The sequence below is a fragment of the Peromyscus maniculatus genome, chromosome 3, assembly GCF_049852395.1.
Source record: "Peromyscus maniculatus bairdii isolate BWxNUB_F1_BW_parent chromosome 3, HU_Pman_BW_mat_3.1, whole genome shotgun sequence".
In the NCBI taxonomy this organism is placed as follows: Eukaryota; Metazoa; Chordata; class Mammalia; order Rodentia; family Cricetidae; genus Peromyscus; species Peromyscus maniculatus.
The window spans coordinates 141,610,737-141,630,302 of record NC_134854.1 but is presented as its reverse complement, the minus strand read 5'-3'; the positions used below and the strand labels follow the sequence as shown (position 1 = coordinate 141,630,302).

The 19,566-nt window shown below is 47.0% G+C and overlaps 1 protein-coding gene across 4 annotated transcripts in view; it reads right to left on the bottom strand.

Moving 5' to 3' along the window:
* Cacna2d4 (calcium voltage-gated channel auxiliary subunit alpha2delta 4) overlaps positions 1–19,566 on the bottom strand; it is a 110,742-nt gene that overhangs the window by 72,942 nt on the left and 18,234 nt on the right. For all 4 annotated transcript variants that reach the window (XM_076567771.1, XM_076567772.1, XM_076567773.1 and 1 more), the window contains exons 7-15: positions 9,045–9,105; positions 8,296–8,446; positions 6,708–6,782; positions 6,248–6,337; positions 6,032–6,145; positions 5,266–5,344; positions 3,093–3,226; positions 1,391–1,468; positions 625–705 (exon numbers count right to left, since the gene is read on the bottom strand). In XM_076567771.1, coding sequence (XP_076423886.1) covers positions 625–705; positions 1,391–1,468; positions 3,093–3,226; positions 5,266–5,344; positions 6,032–6,145; positions 6,248–6,337; positions 6,708–6,782; positions 8,296–8,446; positions 9,045–9,105 — 863 coding nt within the window. The remainder of the gene's footprint in view (positions 1–624; positions 706–1,390; positions 1,469–3,092; positions 3,227–5,265; positions 5,345–6,031; positions 6,146–6,247; positions 6,338–6,707; positions 6,783–8,295; positions 8,447–9,044; positions 9,106–19,566) is intronic.

Here is a 19,566-nt window from a genome sequence, read left to right as displayed (position 1 = left end):
TCAGGTAAATCTCTCCTCTCTTTAAGCGGATTTTCTCAGATATTGTGTCACAACAATGGAAAGCTAAGGCTCAGACCCCCCCATACACCCCCCCAGGGATCCCACTCAGGCTCACCTTTGTGGTGATACTGTGTTCCCCAAAATATTGTGCACCCTAATAAACTTACTTGGGGTCAGAAAACAGAACAGCCACTAGATAGACATAGAGGCCAGAAAATGGTGGCACACACGCCTTTAATCCTATCACTTGGAAGGCAGAGATCCATCCGGATCTCTGTGAGTTTAAAGCCACACTGGAAACAACTAGGCATGGTGACTCACGCCTTTAATCCCAGGAAGTGATCCTTTAATTCCAGGAAGTGATGGCAGAAAGGTATATAAGGTGTGAAAACCAGGAACTAGAGCTGGTTAAGCTTTTAGGCTTTTAGCAGCACAGTTCAGCTGAGATTCATTCTGGATGAGGACTCAGAGGCTTCCAGTCTGAGGAAACAGGATCAGCTGAGGAATTGGTGAGGTGAGGAAGCTGTGGCTTGTTCTGTTTCTCTGATCTTCCAGCATTCACCCCAATAGCTGGCTCCAGGTTTGATTTTATTAATAAGACCTGTTAAGATTCGTGCTACACACCTTATATCGGGGTGCCAGCTTCATGAGCTCTCTTAGGGTCACGTCGGAGCCCACTACACCCAGGAGAATGCCGTGGGATCGCTAGAAGGAAAAATGTAAGAGTCAGGGAAACTGGACTTCTCAGATGAGACTCCAGGCCTCCCTGGAGCCTGGAAGAGGAAACATTTACTGATCTTCTTTGCAGTTAGATTGTAGGCTGAACTCCACAAATAAAAATGTAGACTGTCAGAGGAGGCCCCAGGGCAAGCTCAGCTGTTAGGAAGATTAATGTCCTGTATTAATATTTCAGTAGTAACATTTAAATGAAATATAAAGCTAAGTGAAATATTAATATTCACACCAGAGGATGAAATATAAGGACCATAATTTATGTAGCCTCTATAGCACAAGTGACCTGTAAGGAAGCAGTTTCTGACCAAACAGACTATGGAAAGCTCTGGAAATCCCCTCACTAGAGGCCTTCATGTATAAGCCAGAGTCTACCTGCTTTGACTAGTTATGTGTGGTTAATCTGGAAGGCTAGCAGAAAACTCCATAGCCTTCTGCCTTAAGAACAGAGCAGGGGGGCAGCACCCCCTAACACTCCCACTGAGGCTTGAGAGCTTTGGGAAAGCATGGACTCTCAGCCCCACGGTTGACCAGGAGGTTCTTGTATGGCTGGCCCAGTACTGGACTCGGTCATCTGCAACCCCCCTTGCAGCTGACTGTGAAGCTCAGAGGCCCGGGATCTAAGCTACGTGCTGAGGCGTGGGGGGCAGTCACTCACCGTCTCATTCTTTTTGCTGAAGACTGGCATGGCTACTGTGGTGAGGAGCATCAGGCTCTGTGCCTCTGAGGTGAAGAGCTGCCAGGGAAGAAAGGGCCGAGATCAGTGGAGGAGTGAGCCCAGGTGTGCAAAAATCCTTTGCGCAGTGACGTATCGAAGCAAGGCTTTGTCTCTGCCGCTCTCCTCTCTTTTTTCCAAGTCTCCGTGAGACTCACACCCAGCTGCTACCTAGGTGTGGCCACCACTACCCACGGCTCCTTTCCTTTCACTGCGTTTCAAGTCCTCAGACTTCTTCCTTCCAGGTCCTCAGCACGCTTGATACTCACATGTGTGAGAGGCATGGGGAGCACATGCTGGGCTGGGGGAGGAGGGCATGGACGGATGCAAGAGGAACAAGCCAGAAGGGATGAGTGTAAGCAGCAATGTGGGAAGTCAAGACATTGCAAAGGAGGCCTTAGCCTCTCTCTCCTTGCCTTCATTTTGCCCCTCCCCCACTTCTCCATCCAGGGCAGATGGCCTGTGACCACTGACCGCCTGGACAATAGAGGGCCACCTACCTAGGTGGACAAGGCTTCTCCCTGTGGCCTCAGCTCAAGGAGTGGCCATCAGTGTGGGACAGATGGCATCTCCGGGACAATGCCTCAGGGTAGAGCCCACTCCAGCTGGCCAGGTGCTCCTCTGACGACGAAGGGACTTCAGAAGGGACTCCTGAGGCTTTTGTCCCCAGCTTGGCAAGATAGTTTATATCTACTGATACCCACAAACGTAAGTGTGCCCTGTCCTCAGACACAGTATGTTCATATCACACTTACTAGAGTAAGTGTGTCCCTGGCCTCAGACACAGTGAGTTCATATCACACTTACTCTAGAGAGAACAGGAGAACAAGCTGAAAGTGTATCTTCTCAGCCAACTCTGCCTCTTGGAAATCATTACTGGATTGAGTTCTGGTCAGAAGAAATAAGCCAGTGCAGGACCCGGGGGACCTCTGAGCAGTCCTCTTTAAATGGCTAAGCGTGACCTTGTACCCCCAGCCCCTAGACCCAGGAGGAGGGGGCTCAGCCTGGGGGGTATGAACGGCTGCAGGCAGGAGCCTGGGTCCCTGGGTCCAGGAGCCTCGTCCTCTCTGAGATGCCCACCACTAAACGTCTAACCTTCCCCTTTTGTCCCATCTAAGCCACTGTTGTCAGCCCCTAATCCTAGTCTGTATATTGTCACCAAGGCAGGAGGCTCCATACAGGATGTGATTCGGGGAAGAGGCAGGAAGGAAGGTCTCCCTCAGCCACACATCTTCTGTGACCTCCCGTCTTTGATACGTATTCCTCTGTGTAAGACATTGCTTCTCCCAGACTGTGCAATTCAGGGGGCACCAGGATGAAGCTACAGTGTCGTGAATCATTGGTGCGAACATTTTCTTCCCTTGGCAGGTAGGAGAGGACAATAAGGGGGCACAGGAGCCCCCTTATTGAAGAGTGGAAAGGAGCACAGGGTGGGGTGTCTGTTGGGCAGGGTTTAGGCCTCTGGGGGCAGTCGGGCACAAAGCTGGTGGTGAGATAAGGGTTGCTAGGGATAGGAGGGCATGGACAGCTTTCTCCACCCTTCACGACTCCTCCTGTGGAGACAGGCTATTGACCTCTCCTGACCTCTTGCTCTTCCCCTTAACTCTGGGCCTCCTCGCCCACCCAGAGCCATCATCATGCTCACCCTGCTGTCCATATATGCCTCTGTCCAAATGATGTCATGGTCGTGGTTGATGACCATGGGGCGGCTGAGCACATGTAGATACTCCATCACGTTCTCCTGGGCATCAGCCAGTGTGGAGATCTGTGTGTAGTAGCCTGGAGAGGGCAAGGCTGTGTGATCACGGGATGCAAAGGAGAGGCTCCACGGGGTCCCTGCATAGGGCCCATGCACACTCCCAGCTGCTGGGTGCTCCGAGCTGGGCCTCTCTACTTCCTGGAGGTCATGCTTTGTTCCCTAGTACAAGACAAAGACCTACCCAGCTCCAGCTTGGAAGATCTTGGAGGCACCTTCTCACTGCTAACACTCCCCAAAATCACAGGGGGGGCCTCAGTTGCAGCAGCAGTGCCCACCGAGCCCCTACTTGTTATGCTTTCTGAGAATGTGTTCAGGGATCCCCACAGGAGGGTGACACTTGACCTCCTGTGTCCACAGCTCTTGCTTTCCCTCATCACGTTCTCCCTCAGGCTATGGAGCAGGCTGCTTTTTTCTCTTCAGGGCAGGCACAGTGCTATTGGAATGGGCTGGGAATGGTTTAGCAACTTCTGGTTTCATTACCCACCACCTCCCCAAGCCATTCATTCCATATGCCAGCAAAATGGGACAACTTCCCTTCCTTCCATGCTTCTTGCCTCAGACTCCTGGAGGACACTGTTTCCTCTACATGCAAGACCCTTCCTCCTAATCCCCAAACTGGGAAAGTATCTTTCCCATTGTTCCCTGTACCTTGCCCGGCCCATGCCTCGGTGCCATCATGACACATCCCCATCACACTGCAACGGAAGTCCATGTGCTAGCTACACCAAGATCAAGACTGAGCCCATTTGTCCCATCACCCTTGATCCACAGTCTTCAAACAGCAACAGGTACAAAGCACATGCTCAGTGAATTTCCGTTAAATAAACAGAATTGCATTGCAAGCCCAGGTCTTGGGTTCAGATCCCAGATAGCAGAGAATGGTCGGTACACAAAACATTATTCCAGAGAAAATGCTGTCCTGCTGGGTGTGGTAACCTGTACATGTAATCCCAGCACTTGGAGGCTGAGGCAGGAGGATCACTATGACTTGAGGATATCTAGTGACAGCCTGTCTTGTAAAACTAATAAATAGGGTTGATAAGATGGCTCAGTGGGTAGGGGCATTTGGCGAGAAGTCTGGCAACCTAAGAGGTTTCATCCCTGGAACCTGCATGATCAAAGGAGAGAATTGACTTCCACAGGTTGTTCTCTGACCCCCATCACATGCATGTGCTTGGGTATGTGCAGAGGTGGGCATACATGTATGCACACACACACACACACACACACACACACACACACACACACAAGTGCACACTAAATAAATGTAAAATTAGAAAATCTAACCTCCCTCAGAAAAATCCATCAATAAATAAATAGGGAAAAAAAGAAAAAGAAAATGGGGCTGGGAACTGCTCAGCCAGTAAAACACTTGCCAGGCCTCATCCCCAGAACCCACGTGAAAAAGCTGCATGTGGTGGCCTGCCCTTGTAATGCCAGCGCTGGGGAGATGGAGATGGGTGGATCCCTGAGGCTCTCCAGCCAGCCTGTCTAGCTCAGCTGCTAAGAGAAACCCTGTTTCAAAAGACCAAGCTGGATGGCCCTTCCCGAGGACCAACTCCTCCTGAGGTCCTCTGGCCTCCACACACATGTACACACCTGCATGCATTTCCCCAATGTGTGCACACACACAAGAAAAAGAAGACGATCCTCTGCTTTCGTCTTTGAACAGAGTCAGTTTGCCACAGTAGGAATGAAGGGGGGCATAGGAGAGCTGACACTGGAGGTGTGGGTCCCCTCTTACCCCTGCTCTGTCTTCTGGGTTGTGTATTTGTACTAGCTTTATTTGAGGAGACAGTTCTTTTGTGTACACCCTGGATAAGTGGCCTCCGGATTCTGTTTCAGATAACTACAGGCCTAGAGTCCCTGCGGGGGTGGCAGGCAGTCCCCCCCAGCTTCAGAGAAGTCTGTTCTCGCTTTCTCCGACAAGCAGGCACGAGGGGCAGACTTTGAGCACTGTGCTGCTCCTGGAAGAGGCCTCTGGCCAGAGCCTGCCCCGATGCACTGCTCTCCCCCTGGCTCACCGTGGACTGCAGGACCCCCTCCTCCACCCTCTTACCTTTGTTGTTGCAGGCGATCCACTTCATGCGGTCAGCAAAGGTCACTTCTCGGCCAATAAGGTAAGTGAAAACTCGGACCTGCCCACAAGAGATGGCCTCAGCAGCGGCAGGTAGCAGCGGCGCCGTTTATGAAGGGCTTAGATCTAGGGCTGAGCATGCCTCTGTTCTGGGTTCTCCAGTTGCACCCTCTTGGGTCAGAGAAAACCCAGAGGCCCTGGTGAGAACATGAACTGCCAGGGTCCTGGTGAGCATGGAACAGGTCTTACATCTCGGAACCATGCTGGTCCTTTGCCCTGCAGTCTCTGGCATCCCTCCTCCGGGCCTAGGTTGCTGTAACTTTTGGACACTTGATTAGAGTATACCTGAACTGGTGAACAGGTCTAATGGGAAAGAACTCTGGGCAGGCTTTTGGGAGCCCAGTGACTGTGGTGTGACGCCTTGCGCAGCCTTGGTGCAGTGGGGAGGGGCTTGGACCTGCCTAGGCTCAGTGTGCCTGGCTCTGCTGACTACCCATGGGAGACCTTGATTTAGGAGATGTGGGGATGTGGAATGGCTAGGGAGGGAGGGCTGGAGGATGGAAGGTGGGAGGAGGGGGATCTGTGGGTGATATGTAGAGTGAGTAGAAAATTTCTTAGTAAAGAAAAAGGAAAAAAAAAGAACTCTGAACATGGGGTCATGCTGCATGGAAGACTACATGGTTTAGGAGAACTCTCCCCTGGTGTCGGGAGAGCCCCCCCCCCCGCCCCGACTTGCAGTGGGAGTTACCTTGCGGTCCGGCCAGTTATATTTCTCAAACACGGGCTCATAGTCTTCCACCGCCCCATCGGTGATAAGCATGATGGCCTGGTTACAGAGACTTCCTTGTCTGGACTCTTGGAACTGAGGGAGCAGGAGTGTGGCTGTCACTACAGGCCACAACCTGTAGTTGCAGTATGTCCTCCCTCTGCCTCCACCTTCCCAGGCTTCCCCAGCAGCAGGTACCTGATTCAGGATCTGGAAAGCCTCGATTAGGGCTTGACTCACAACACCCACGCCTTTGACCATCAGTTCCTCCACCAACTGCTTGAAATGCTGTTGGGGTGAACATGAGATGAGGCTTGGGGGATCAAGTGGACCCAGGAACCCTAACTCGGGAGGGTGCTAAGAGGTGTCGTCAGTGCCTGCCTGCAGGGCCTGAGCTCCACAGTGCAGCCAATCACATCCACTTGAGTCCGTGTTTTTCAAATGCCCAAGGACGAACTAAGCGTGAATGGCTTGGTACTAATCTATGTCTCTTCCTAGAAGGTGGGGCCAAGGATGAGGCTAGCCAGAAGGTGGACAGTCCAGTCTAACCGCTGACTTCCTTCGCTCTTCCCAGGGGCCATGTAGTGGGCAGAGCGCAGAATCTTCATAGACACCACCCCTTACCCTGATGTGAGCTTCAGCCCTGGTGGGCACTCACCTCTCGGTTGTCTCGGTCTGCCTGGACGAGGATGCCTTTGAAGCAGGGCTCAATGTAGTGGACATAGTCATTGTACTGCAAGCCACAGTAAAAAAAAGATAGAGAGAAAACAGATGTCTCATCTGGGCATTACTGTTTGGGGGTACCTGAACAGAGCAATCAGAGGATCTTGACTCTAAAACTGCTCCCCAAGTCCTGGTTCTGCTGTAAGGGGCACCTTCTAGGGTGTAGTGAGAACCTGCCACCCTGAGGGAGTTCCTCTGTGCACTCAGACCAGCCAAGCTACCTTCCCCAGGTCCAGAGCTTCCCTTGCATAGGTCACTCCCCAGCCTGGGTAGGGGATTCCTAACTACTTCTTGTTGTTGTTTATTTGACAGCGGGTTTCATTATGGAGCCCAAGCTGGCCTGGAATTTAAATCTCTTGGCTCAATGTCTAGAATGCTAAGATAATAAGTGTGGGCCACCAAGCCAGCTACAAATGGACTCTTGCTCTTTGCATACATGTAGATGGTCATTCAGCTATCCATAGGGGTAGGACTAGGGGGAACATGAACTATTACTGCCCTCCCTTAATCTCCCTGGTAGTTAGAATACAAATTTTCAGGGCCCCTAATCTGCTTAAGTAAGAGGAAAGAGAGAGGACACAATATCTATATCAAAAGAGCTCCGGGGTACACTGGGAATGCAGGAGACAGGTTCTAGAAGTTTTTCTGAGGAAGCAGGGCGGAGTGTGGGACGGAAGAGCTGCAGGCTTTGAGGGATAGCACACTTCCTCTCCCTGGTAGAGTATGGAACCTGTCTCTGTGGCCATCCTGTTGGCACAGGCCATGGGATGAAGGTGGAAGTCAAGGTGGTGTGTGTGTGTGTGTGTGTGTGTGTGTGTGTGTGTGTGTGTGTGTGTGTGTGTGATGGTTAGGAGGGCTGCCATGGACAAGCTGAGCCTTGGGGAGCAACTCAGGGCCCGGATCCCCCCGCATGATCATTCTGAAGTAAGACACATCTGCATGCTACACAAACTCCACTAACAGCTAGAAATGGCAGCAACTGCAGACTGATAAGGAACTTGGCATCAAATGGCCTTCAAAATGACACCCCAGGGTGGCTGTCAACTCTGCTTCCATGGATCTGAAGTGGTTCCCTCCCCCTTCTCCTGTGTTCCTCCTTTCTGCCCACGTGTCTGTGCTTATGGGATAAGGAAAGTGAGGGGACTGGAATGATAACAGATCAAGGGTCCAAGAGCCCATCTGACCCCCTGGGGACGGGGAGGCAGCCAGCAGTGATGCTCCCAAGGAACCCATAGAGAGGATGGCGGTGCTGCTGGGGCCTGTGTCGGACACTGAGAAACTGATGGAGAATGTGGCCTCACTGAGGGGTGTGTGTGTATTATTTCAGACGTTTTGAGGGACTTTGTGAAGTCACCTCGAGGCAGACCATGGGTGCTAGCTAGTTCAGGAGTCTCCAATGTTGAGGAAGGTGTCCCTGTGTGGCATGAAGCACCCGTGGCTGGAAACACAGTCCTTTTGTTTCAGGAAAAGAATATTTTCCCAGCGCAGGTAAGAACAGCTGCAGAAGAGGAAGCCACCATTACCGCAATGATATTCACGAAGTCATTTTCTCCCAGGGTGTCCAAGATGGTAGTGATGGTGTGCTTGGCGATGGCCATCCTCAGCCCCTTCATGCTGCCACTCATGTCCACCAGAATCACGATGTCTTTGGGAGAGGTGGCCGCTTGTATGTACCTTTAGCAGAAAGAAAAGTAAATGGGAGAGAGGCCAAGGCTGGTACTGCCACCTGGCGGGGAGCCTCTAGTTACATTTACTTGGTCTGCTCCATGGGTTCCCCCAAGTTTAGACCTAGGTTTCATTGTGTGCTGTAACCCCTGGACACTGAGGTTACTGGGGCGATGAGATTGGAAGCCTCCTCCTTTTTGACAGGGCAGCCAGGGTCCCTGAGGGCCCGGCAGTGGGAAAGGAGGGGGCTCGGATATACTGCTGATCTACCAGGAAAAGAGTTTGGCAAGAGCCAGAGCTGGAGAGAGCCTGATCTGGAGATAGCATGGCTTCTGGATATACTGCTGATCTACCAGGAAAAGAGTTTGGCAAGAGCCAGAGCTGGAGATAGCCTGATCTGGAGATAGCATGGCTTCTGGAGGGTGGTCTGAGCTGGAGACAATGGGGAGGGAATGAGGAGCGTGGCCAGAAAGTCTTCCTATTCCTGGGTTGGATTAAGCCACTGACGTCCCTTCCTAAGCCTCTGGGTAGAGGAGGGGGTAAAAACGCCAGGCAAAGCCCAAAGACAAATGCTGGGGCACAGTAGTCCTCCTCGGGGAGCACTTACCAGCCACGGTTTCTGCAGTCGAAAGCAATGACTCCGTTTTCATCAGGCTTCCACTTTATTCCTGGGGGAACAAAGGCTGCATGTCCCACCAGCTCGCTGAGCTGCCTGGGGGCCCTGGCTGTTGCTGGCTCCCGGAATGGCCATGACCGCCAGGATAGGTTCTGCTTCTAATATGGAGACCATGGTGAGGATGCTAAACTCCACCCTGTAAACTGAGGCAGCTGGCAAGGATGGAAGCCACTTCTACCGGGAGAAACTTCCCATCCAAACTGTCAAATCCAGGGTAGGGATCCCCCATATGTACCAGAGCTCATTTACGGGGATAAACCTCACATCAGTGGAGGAAGAGCTGTGGGAGCCATCTGGCCATGGGCATAGCACGGAGAACCAGAGCTCTGACCTGCTCTCACCCCAGTCAGGTGGCTCATTAGCATGTGTGGTCCCTCCTGGGGCTGAGAAAAGAATGTTACCAAGTAATTTGATGTCAGGAACTCCTGGCACCAAGCAGAGTAGGTGTTCAACAGCTGTCTCCTGAATGAGATGAGAGGCATGAGAGACCTCGCTTGAACCCTAGCAGAGTGCAGGGGGTGGATTTTGTCTCTTCATCTAATCATTAGTTGGGATAAATGCACAAAAAAACACCAGCGTGATCCACAAATCCTCTGCAGAGAAAGACCTTCATAATCAGGAATAATGGGTTCAAAGTGAGTGAAAAGAACAGATGGGATTGTAATATACCATGCTGGGGCTAGACAAAGCACTGTGGCAGAATCCAGCAGTCTAGCGGCTTCTGGTTTGCTAGCAGGTGGGATCTGAGTAGGCTGAGGCTTCAGGGCCATTCCCCGAGACTCACCAAGTAAGAATGGAGTCCTAAGGGTGAGGATGGGGAACGAAGCAGCCAGAAGCCAAGGTCTTGAAGGGAAGCAGGCCAGGAGCAAAGGGCAGGCTTGATGCAGGGGCACTTGTGTGGCATGGTCACCTAGACTCAGGTGGCCAGAGAGTGAAGTCTTCCTAAGGCCACACTGAGGGCAGCGAGGTCGGGGGAAACCTGATCTCAGACCAACAGCAGTGGGGAACTGGATCTCAGGAGAGTACTGAGGAGAACTGAACTGATGTTCTTGGCGGAATTAAAACCTTAGAAGAGGGCTTAGCAAACCTGGATGCCTTACCTTCAAGTCAAAACACAAAGGGAAATCCCTCCCTGCCCCTCTTCCCTTCCTTCCTGCCCTCTTCCCCTCCCCCCAACTCTATTCCTCCTTCCCTTATGGTTTCATGCCTATAGGGTTCCCTCAGCTTACAAGTAGCATTGGCCACACACACAGAGATGACCCCAAGCCACGAGTGTGAGAGGCAGTGAAAGCGAGACCATTGGGTTTATCTCCTCAAGAGTTATAGATGGTGGGACTATCAAATACAACACACAGGCTGGGCCTGAGACATCATCGGGATCTGAAATGCCCCCTAGTGCTCATGTGCTCAGGGCCTGGTCCCCAGCTCATGGTGTCCAGAGGGAAATCTTGAAGTGGGGGCTGGGTGGAAGGAAGTTAGGTCATTGGGGGATCTCTTTGAGTTGGAGGCCAGCCAGGCAGGGCTGCACAGCGAGACCCCATGAAGAAGAAGAAGAGAAGAGGAGGAAGAAGAAGAAGAAGGAGAAATGGCTTTTAAAATTATAGAACTTTTAAAAATGAAAAAAGTGCGGATTAAAAGAAGCATCCTAGTGAGAAAATAAAATAGGGAAAGAGAAAATTCAACATTTGAAAGATTAGTCCAGAGTTTTGTTGGTTCTACAACGAGAAGATCAGTAAATATCCTGCTAGAGGCACAGGAAGAAAAAAATGGCGAACTGTGAGGAAGACAACGGTTAAAGGGATGTGGGGCTGGGCTGGAGAGAGGACTGTCAGTACAGCGCTTGCCACACAAGGGTGAGAACATGGGTTAGGATATGTGGCCCCCATGTAAAAACCCTGCTGTAGTTTCCTGTGCCTGTATCCCAGTGCCGGGCTGTGCCCAGAGACAGTTGGATCCTGGGAACATGCTGGCCAGCTAGTCCAGCCAAATCAGCAAGTTCCACATTCAGTGAGAGACCATGTCCCCAGAAAAAATGGAGATGATTGAGAAAGATACCTGATGTCAATCTCTGGCCCCTACATGCGTGATAACATGCACATGCTTGCACACATATATACACATACACATGCACATACAACCCACAATCATACATGCATACAAAACACACACATGTAGACACACCACACACATGCACTCAGAATACGCACACACATACTCACATGCACACATAGCACATACATTGTACACACAGTACACACATGTATACACAACACACACATGCACACACAGCACACACATGCATCACAAGACACACACATGTACACATAACACAGCCACACACAACATGCATATGCATATACAACACACACATACACACACCAAAAAAGAATGATAAAAAAGAGACACTGGCGAGTATTCTAGAATAGACAACCCAACTTAAGTATCCAGGAGGCACAGTGCATCCCAATCCAGCTAAAAAGATGTCCCCATGCAGATGCATAAAGCTGCAGAACATCCCGGGGAAAGCAGTCACATCTTAAAAGCACGTGGAAAAGGAACAACAGCCGCACTGTGAGCAGGTTTCCTCCACATCCGTGGGAACCAGGAGGGGAAAGTACGTTCTTAGGATGCTGAGAGGATCGGGCTGTCCCTTTAGAAATGCTGTCCATCAGAAGCACCACTGGAGAATGAGGGTGAGAGAAACATCTGCAGACAGACACACTTGGAGGCACTTTACCCGCAGGGAGGACTCTATGAGAGTTTACTTCTGGAAGAGGGAAAATGAAAACAGCCCAGGATGCTCAAAGGGTGGTGAGCAGGTGCCGCAATGTGTAAGCCGAGTCACCATCTGTGAGGACGGAAATGTCAGGACAGAGAAGGGTCAGGAGCACAGCGGTTCCAAAGGCTTTCTTGAAAGGAATTCTTTTGGCAGGACGATAATCATATATATTTGTAATGTTCTGTTTTGTTGAATATGTGTGATAAGATGGTGAAGTATTGACCAGAAGGATCGGAGCAGGCGGGTGCTCATTTCCAAATGGATACACAGAGAGGGGAGAGGACAATGAATACGGGAGATTTATCAAAAAGGGAAACCATTTAAAAAGAAAGAGAAAGAATAAAAATATTTGGATTAGTAAAGAACTTAATAAGAACACATATGCCAACATGCAAAAAAAAAATGCAAACGCCATTTGTCAGTGAGAACAAAAGATTGCCCCTTTGGGTAAAAATTTAAGAACTATAAAGTATTTTTAAGAGACATGGTTAAGATAAAATGACATTAAAAGGCTAAAAAAAGATGGAAAAATATATCACATGAGTGTCCTTCTATGACTTCCAAGAAAGAAATTTAAAATGAAGTACCATGGGGCTAATTAAAAGTCAGAAACAAGAAACACACAAAGCAACAGCGACAAGGAAAATGGAAGCAAAACAGTCAGTATGACCATGCCAAAGGCTCAGGATTTTCTTTCGGCAGAAGGATCTCACACGCCCTCTTAAGCACACACAGGATGGGAAAGCTTGAGATGTACCAGACCATTAAAATTGATCTCAGTTAAATTCCATTATTACCAGACAGATCACAGAACAACTGAGTTAAAAATGTATTTTATTATTTTTAATTAGATATATGTGTGTGGGTCTGTGTGTGGATGTCTGCACATGATTGCCAGTGTCCAAAGTGGCCAAAGGTGCAGGATTCCCCTGGAGCTGGAATTATAGGCAGTTGTGAGCTTGCCTCTGCCTGTTAGTGTCTTTTAAATGTCTGCTGTATATGTAGTTATGTTCTCTTCTTATTTATAACATTCTACATTAAAAAATCAATTTCAAAGTTGTTTTGATGTCTATAGGAACTCTTTGTTGTTGTTGTTTAGTGCTGGAGAAGGAATCCAAGGTCCTGTGCATGCTAGACAAATGCTCTTCCACTGGGCTACACTCCAGCTCTTCAGGAATCATTCTTTGTCTTTACCTCTCAGTGTCCTGTTTCATCCATTTTAGTTCTAACTGCTTATGTTTATGTTGGCATACTGGGATTACCATATACCCCCTTCCTTCTCTCCATCTGGCCTGGAACTCATTATGTAGCTCAGGTTAGGCTTCATCAGTTCTCTTGCCTAAGCCCCCTGAGTCCTGGTATTACAGGTGTGAGCCAGAAAATGAACATGACTGTAATTCTTACAAATATAAATACAGAAGCCCGAAATAAAATATTAATGAGTCTAATGTAGCAGTGCCTGAAAGGATTTGCTAAAATCAAGTCATGGTATTAAATAGGAATGGAAAGATGGGTTAACGTCAGAAAATCCAGGAGTTAAGTGGGCAAAATGAAATATGCCTTTCTCAGGGAGGGAACGCATGCAGGTAATAATGAGTGGAAGGTGCTACTCTTACTGTATGATCAGAAAACGTGATGTCAAACCACAGAGAGATACCATCACAGACTAACAGAGAATTTCAAGGCTTAACAATCCTCAGTTAAAGGAAGCATGAATCAGTAGAATATCTTACTCATCACTTCAGGGGGAATATAATTGAATACAAATGTTTTGGAAAATAATTTGTGATTTTTCTTGCCAAAATTGAATACCTAGATATCTTAAGACCTAGAAAATTTATTCCTAGATACAGACTCAAGAGAAACTCCTGAAATACATCTAAAAACAAAACATGTGTAAGAATACTCACAGGGTGGGGACAGAGTTCAGGTGTGGAACGCTTGCCTAGCATGCTAGAGATCCTCCTGTGTCATTCACAGCACCAACACACACAGACACAGACACAGACACAGACACACACAGACACACACAGACACACACAGACACAGACACAGACACACACACACACACACAGAGAGAGAGAGAGAGAGAGAGAGAGAGAGAGAGAGAGAGAGAGAGAGAGAGAGAGACTGGTGGCATCACACTGAATGAAAAAGCTAGTCCTAAAAGCACACACACTAAGCCAGCTTTATAATTTTAACGACAAGCAAAGCAGAGAAAGTATTCTGGAAGATAAGATGGCAGTGTGGGAGGCACTGGAGGCCTGCCCACCTAGACAATAATTGCATGGTTTGAATACGTCTGATATCACTATTTTGGAACTTTTGGGTCTATTAAAGGCTTTCAACTTGCGGGAGAATCTTTGATGGTAAATTGCAGTTAGTGCCTATCAGTTTCAGCTCTTAGCATAGTGGCTGCCCACCTCCCATGTCAGTCCTGTGGCAGGCAGCTGTGCATGTATTCTTAGAAAAGCTAGCACATAGCTTACAGGAGTCAGGGCTGGCCCCAAAGACCCTGCATCCCTGAAATAGAGGCTCTGTGCTCTGGTTGCTGCATCTGATTGTTGTAATGCATGTGTAAAGACCGCCGGTCATCTTTGTCGTACTCCCACTGCAGTGCGAGTCCCTCCTCCTGACCCAAGTGACTTCTAGGGAATTTTAAGACCAGGTGTTTTTCTTCTCATCCATTCATTTGCTATTTTTTGGAGCTACGCATTAAAGGGAAGGACATATAAAACAATTGCATTTTTAAAAGAGAATTACAAAGTGATCATGCATGTGATGGGAAAAACCCGAGACCTTAAATCTATACTTCAGACTGATCTTTCAATACAGATTCAGCATAAAGCAATAAAAAAGGCAAAACAATAGCAAACCCTGGGGAAAGGAATCTGATTTCTTGGATTGCTACAATATTAGACTTAAATGCTGGCATTTCAATTAAAACAAAAACAAAAACTCCAGGAATACAAAAGAATAGGGACGTGTGGCCCATTTAGGGGCTGGGATTGATGGAAACTATCTCTGAAAAACACCAGATGACTGACAGGTATATCAGACAAAGACTTTGCAATAGTCTCCAAGACATCCAAAGGACCAAAAGAAGGAATGGAGAAAATCAAGCAACAACATATGAGCAAAAAGAAATATCAAAAAAAAAGTTAAAAAGAAATAAAAAGGAAATTTTGGAGTTGCAAATACCACAGCTAAAATGAAAAACTGACTCAAAGTCTCAAAGGTGGATTTTGGCAGACAGAAAACAGTTAGTGAAAGCAAAAATTGGGTGATAGAGATGACTGAGTGTGAAGGAAGAAAGAACAAAGTCTGGCAGAGTGAAGAGACTCTAAGGGATCCCTGGGACACCATCAGGCTGACCACCAACGCACTGGAGGAGTCCCAGAAGGAGAAGAAAGAGACAAAGAGAAAGACTGTTTGAAGGAATGATGGCCCCAAAATTCTCAAATTTAATAGAGTACATAAATATGTAAGTATAACATTTGATGATGTATACAAATATAAACTTCCCTCTTGATTTTAAGTAAGATCAACAGGAAGAGGCCAATTCTAAGAGATGCTATGACCAAACTTTCAAAAGCCAAAGATAGGGAGATGATGTTAAAAGCAGCAAGAAAGAATGGATTCATCGGTAAGATAATCAGGAGACTTCTCATCAGAATTTAGGAGGCCAGAAGTCAGTGGGCTGATTTATTAAAAGTGTGTATGTATGGAAACATTACACTATCACAGTTACACAAATTAATTAATACTAAAAAGTAGGAAGTGAGAGAGAAATTAGGACAATCCTCTGATAAACAAATGTTAGCAGAGGGAGTTTGTTGCTACTAGATATGCTTTATATGAATGCTCAAGGGAGTCCTGCACTTTGGAAGAAAAACACATTGGCTGTATCCCCAGGTTCCAAGTTACAGTACAGAGCTATAGTAACAACAACAGTGTAGTACTGGTGTAAAACAGACATATTAGTCATTGGGGACCCACACGTAAGCCCACACTCCTACAGCCATCTGAATTTTGACCAAGAGGCCAACAATATGCATTGGAGAATAAATAGCATCTTCAACAAACAGTGCTGACCAAACTAGATAGCTACATGCAGACCAATGAAACTAGATGTTTCTCTCTCACCCTGCACAGAACTCAACTCCGGATGAATCAAAAACCTCAACAAAAGACCTGGTACACTGTATGTATTCCATTCCAAAGTATAGACTACACTGAAGTTGTAGGCACAGGAAAGGACTTTCTGAATGGAATCCTGGTAGCAAGGACATTAAGACCAAGAATTAATAAATGGGATCTCATGGAACAGAAAAATAAAAGATACTGTCATTCATATAAAAGGGAAGACTCTAAAAATGTCAGCAATACATCTGACAAGGGACTAGTGTCTAGAATATACAAAGAACTAAAAAATATTAAACATCAAGAAAATAAACTACTTGATAAAAATGGGATGTGAAACTAAACAAAATTCTCAAAAGATGAAATACAAATGGCTGAGGAACATTTGCTGTGGGATGTCTTTCTATATGCTGTGAAGAAGTGTTGCTTTGATTGGTTGATAAATAAAGCTGCACTGGCCTATGGCAGGGCAGGATGGAGCCAGGCGGGAAAATCCAGGAGAGATGGTGAAAGGAGAGAGGAGAGTAAGGGGAGATGCCAGCCGCTGCCCAAGGAGCAGCAAGATGCCAGCAGACTGGTAATGCCATGGCCACGTGGCAACTTATAGATTAATAGAAATGGGTTAAGCTATAAGAGTTAGCTAGCAAGAAGCTTGTGCCATAGGCCATCCAGTTTGTAATTAATATAAGCCTCTGAGTGATGGGCTGGGTGGGACACAGGAAAACTTCTGCTACAAGCATTTCTTTAAAATGTTCTATATCCATAGCTATCAGGGAAATGCAAATTAAAACTACTTTGATATTTCAATTTACCCCAATAGCAAAGGTTGAGATTAAAAATAATAAGCCAGGTGGTGATGGTACATGCCTTTAATCCCAAGACTTGGGAGGCAGAGGCAGGTAGACCTCTGTGAGTTTAAGGCCAGCCTAGTCTACAGAGTGAGTTCCAGAACAGCCAGGGATACACAGAGAAATACTGCCCCAAAAAACCAATGATGGTGCTGCTGCTGCTGCTGCTGCTGCTGCTGCTGCTGGTGATGATGATAATGATGAACAAATGCTGGCATGGATGTGGAGAAACAGTAACAGTTATTCACTGCTGGTGGGAATGCAAACCAGTGCAGCCACTATGAAAATCACAGTGGACATCCCTTAAAAAGCTGGAAACAGATGTAGCCCATGATTCAGCTATGTCACTTTTGGGCATAAACCTCCTCCCAACTCTATGTCCTACTATAGAGATACTTCCATGTTCTTTCATGTTCTGTTCACAATAGTCAGGAAATAGAAACATAATCAGGAGATTTCTCATCAGAATGTTCATTAGCTGATGAATGGATGCTGAAAAATGTGGTATATTCTTACAATGGAACACTGTTTAGCTGTAAAGAAAAATGAAATCATCAAATCTGGAGGTAAATGGATAGGACTAGAAAGTATACAGAATGAGGTAAGCCAGATCCAGATAGACAATGATGCATTCTCTCTCTCTCTCTCTCTCTCTCTCTCTCTCTCTCTCTCTCTCTCTCTCTCTTTCTCTCTCTCTCTCTCTCTTTCTCTCTCTCTCTCTCTCTCTCTCTCTCTCTCTCTTATCTAGCCCCAAATTTTCATATGTGACTATATAATATAGAGTAACTGTAGAAACCAGGAAAATAAAAAGGGACCATGGTAGGGGGCACAGGAGAGGGGAATAACAGGATATAGGTGCTATGAAGAGGAAAATGGAAAAAAACAGGAAAAGGGGCTTTAATTGGGGAGGAGGAGGGAGGTCGATACAGAAGGAGAGGGAATAAAGAGGGAAAATAACACTAAGGATGTTTGAGAAAGCCATAAAGAATCATAATGTTTTATTTACCTAAATTAAATATAATAGATAATCAGTATATATGTGCATATACATATATGTATATATGTGTGTAAATTAATACATGTAAATGAAGTTATGCCACTTGGACTGACAATGCTTTCCCCATGAGCCATAACAAAAGTCCCAGTACCATGCAGGAGAAACTCCCGTTTAAGTTGTTGGTCAGTAGTTCGAAGAGACTCTCAAAACAATATAGGCTGTTGTTCTTGCTTTTGGTTACTTTCTAATAGTCCTAATTGCTGAAGACACCATACTCTTCAGCTAGGACTCAGAAGATCTAAGCTGGATCTGGCCTGAAAGCCTCCTTCCTGAGGACTAGTTTTCAACATGCCAGAAGGAGTTGTGCTAGCTTCCAAGGGAGAGAAGCAACCAATGCTCCTACCCAGCTGTGATGCCCATGATCCACAATAATGACCAGTATGGCAAGATATCCCTAAGGGTACAATAATGGCACTCATGTCTTGGTTGTAACCTGTGTTGGTATTGTTTCCCCAAAATATTGTGCCCCCTAATAAACTTATCTGGGGTCAGAGAACAGAACAGCCACTAGATACAGAGGCTAGAAAATGGTGGCACTCACACTTTTAATCCTAGCCTTATGGAGGCATGGATCTCTGTGAGTTCAAGGCCATACTGGAAATAGCCAGGCATGGTGACTCACACCTTTAATCCCAGGGAGTGATGGCAGAAAGCAGAAAGGTATATAAGGCGTGAGGACCAGAAACTAGAAGCTTTTGGCTGGTTAAGATTTCAGGCTTTCTAGAAGCAGTTCAGCTGCGATTCATTTGGATAAGGACACAGAGGCTTCCAGTCTGAGGAAACAAGATCAGCTGAGGAACTGGTGGAGTGAGGAAGCTGTGGCTTGTTCTGCTTCTCTGATCTTCCAGCATTCACTCCAATACCTGGCCCAGGTTTGCTTTTATTAATAAGAACTTTTAAGATATTTGCTACACTAACCAGCAGCTGTCTATTTGGAGTTAGGCCCCTTCAATAGGGGGAAATCATGTCTGGTACTGAAAACCTATCAGGCTTCCTGGGGACTAGTGAGGTCATGGGTTTCAGAGAAGAACCTTCTATCACCATTTATCAAACCAGCATGATTCCCAATTGCATTCTAAACACTTATCTTTACACCCACAGATAAGTGTAGCTCTCACGCCTCATCAAGGAAACTTTTCTTTGTAACAGACAGAGGCCATTATAGAAAACAACAACTGGTCTATAAATAAGAACAACTGTCATGGGTACCCAGTCCCGAGGCATACATATACAGCACAATTCTAAGGATCAGGGAACATTGCAGAAGAGGGAGCAGAAAGATTGTAAAAGACAGAGGGCCAGAAAATCGGCTCTGGGATTGTGTCTCCTAGCAATGATAGGGACGCTTCACCTATGGTACTTCAACAACATGGCTGCCTAAACAAGACCTGAACAAGTACAACACTAATAGACACGCTAACATGGAAGGAGGGAAATCTCATGAGGTCACACCCCTAAACTACAGGCAAATAAGGAATGCTGAGACTGTGAGAAACAGTCTACCCCAAGGAGGAGTCTAATTGGTTATCAAATACCAACTGGTCAGCCCTGAAATCACATATCTACAAGTAACACTGAATGTACTGAGAAAGTTTATATTTATATATTTATAAATAAATATGCACA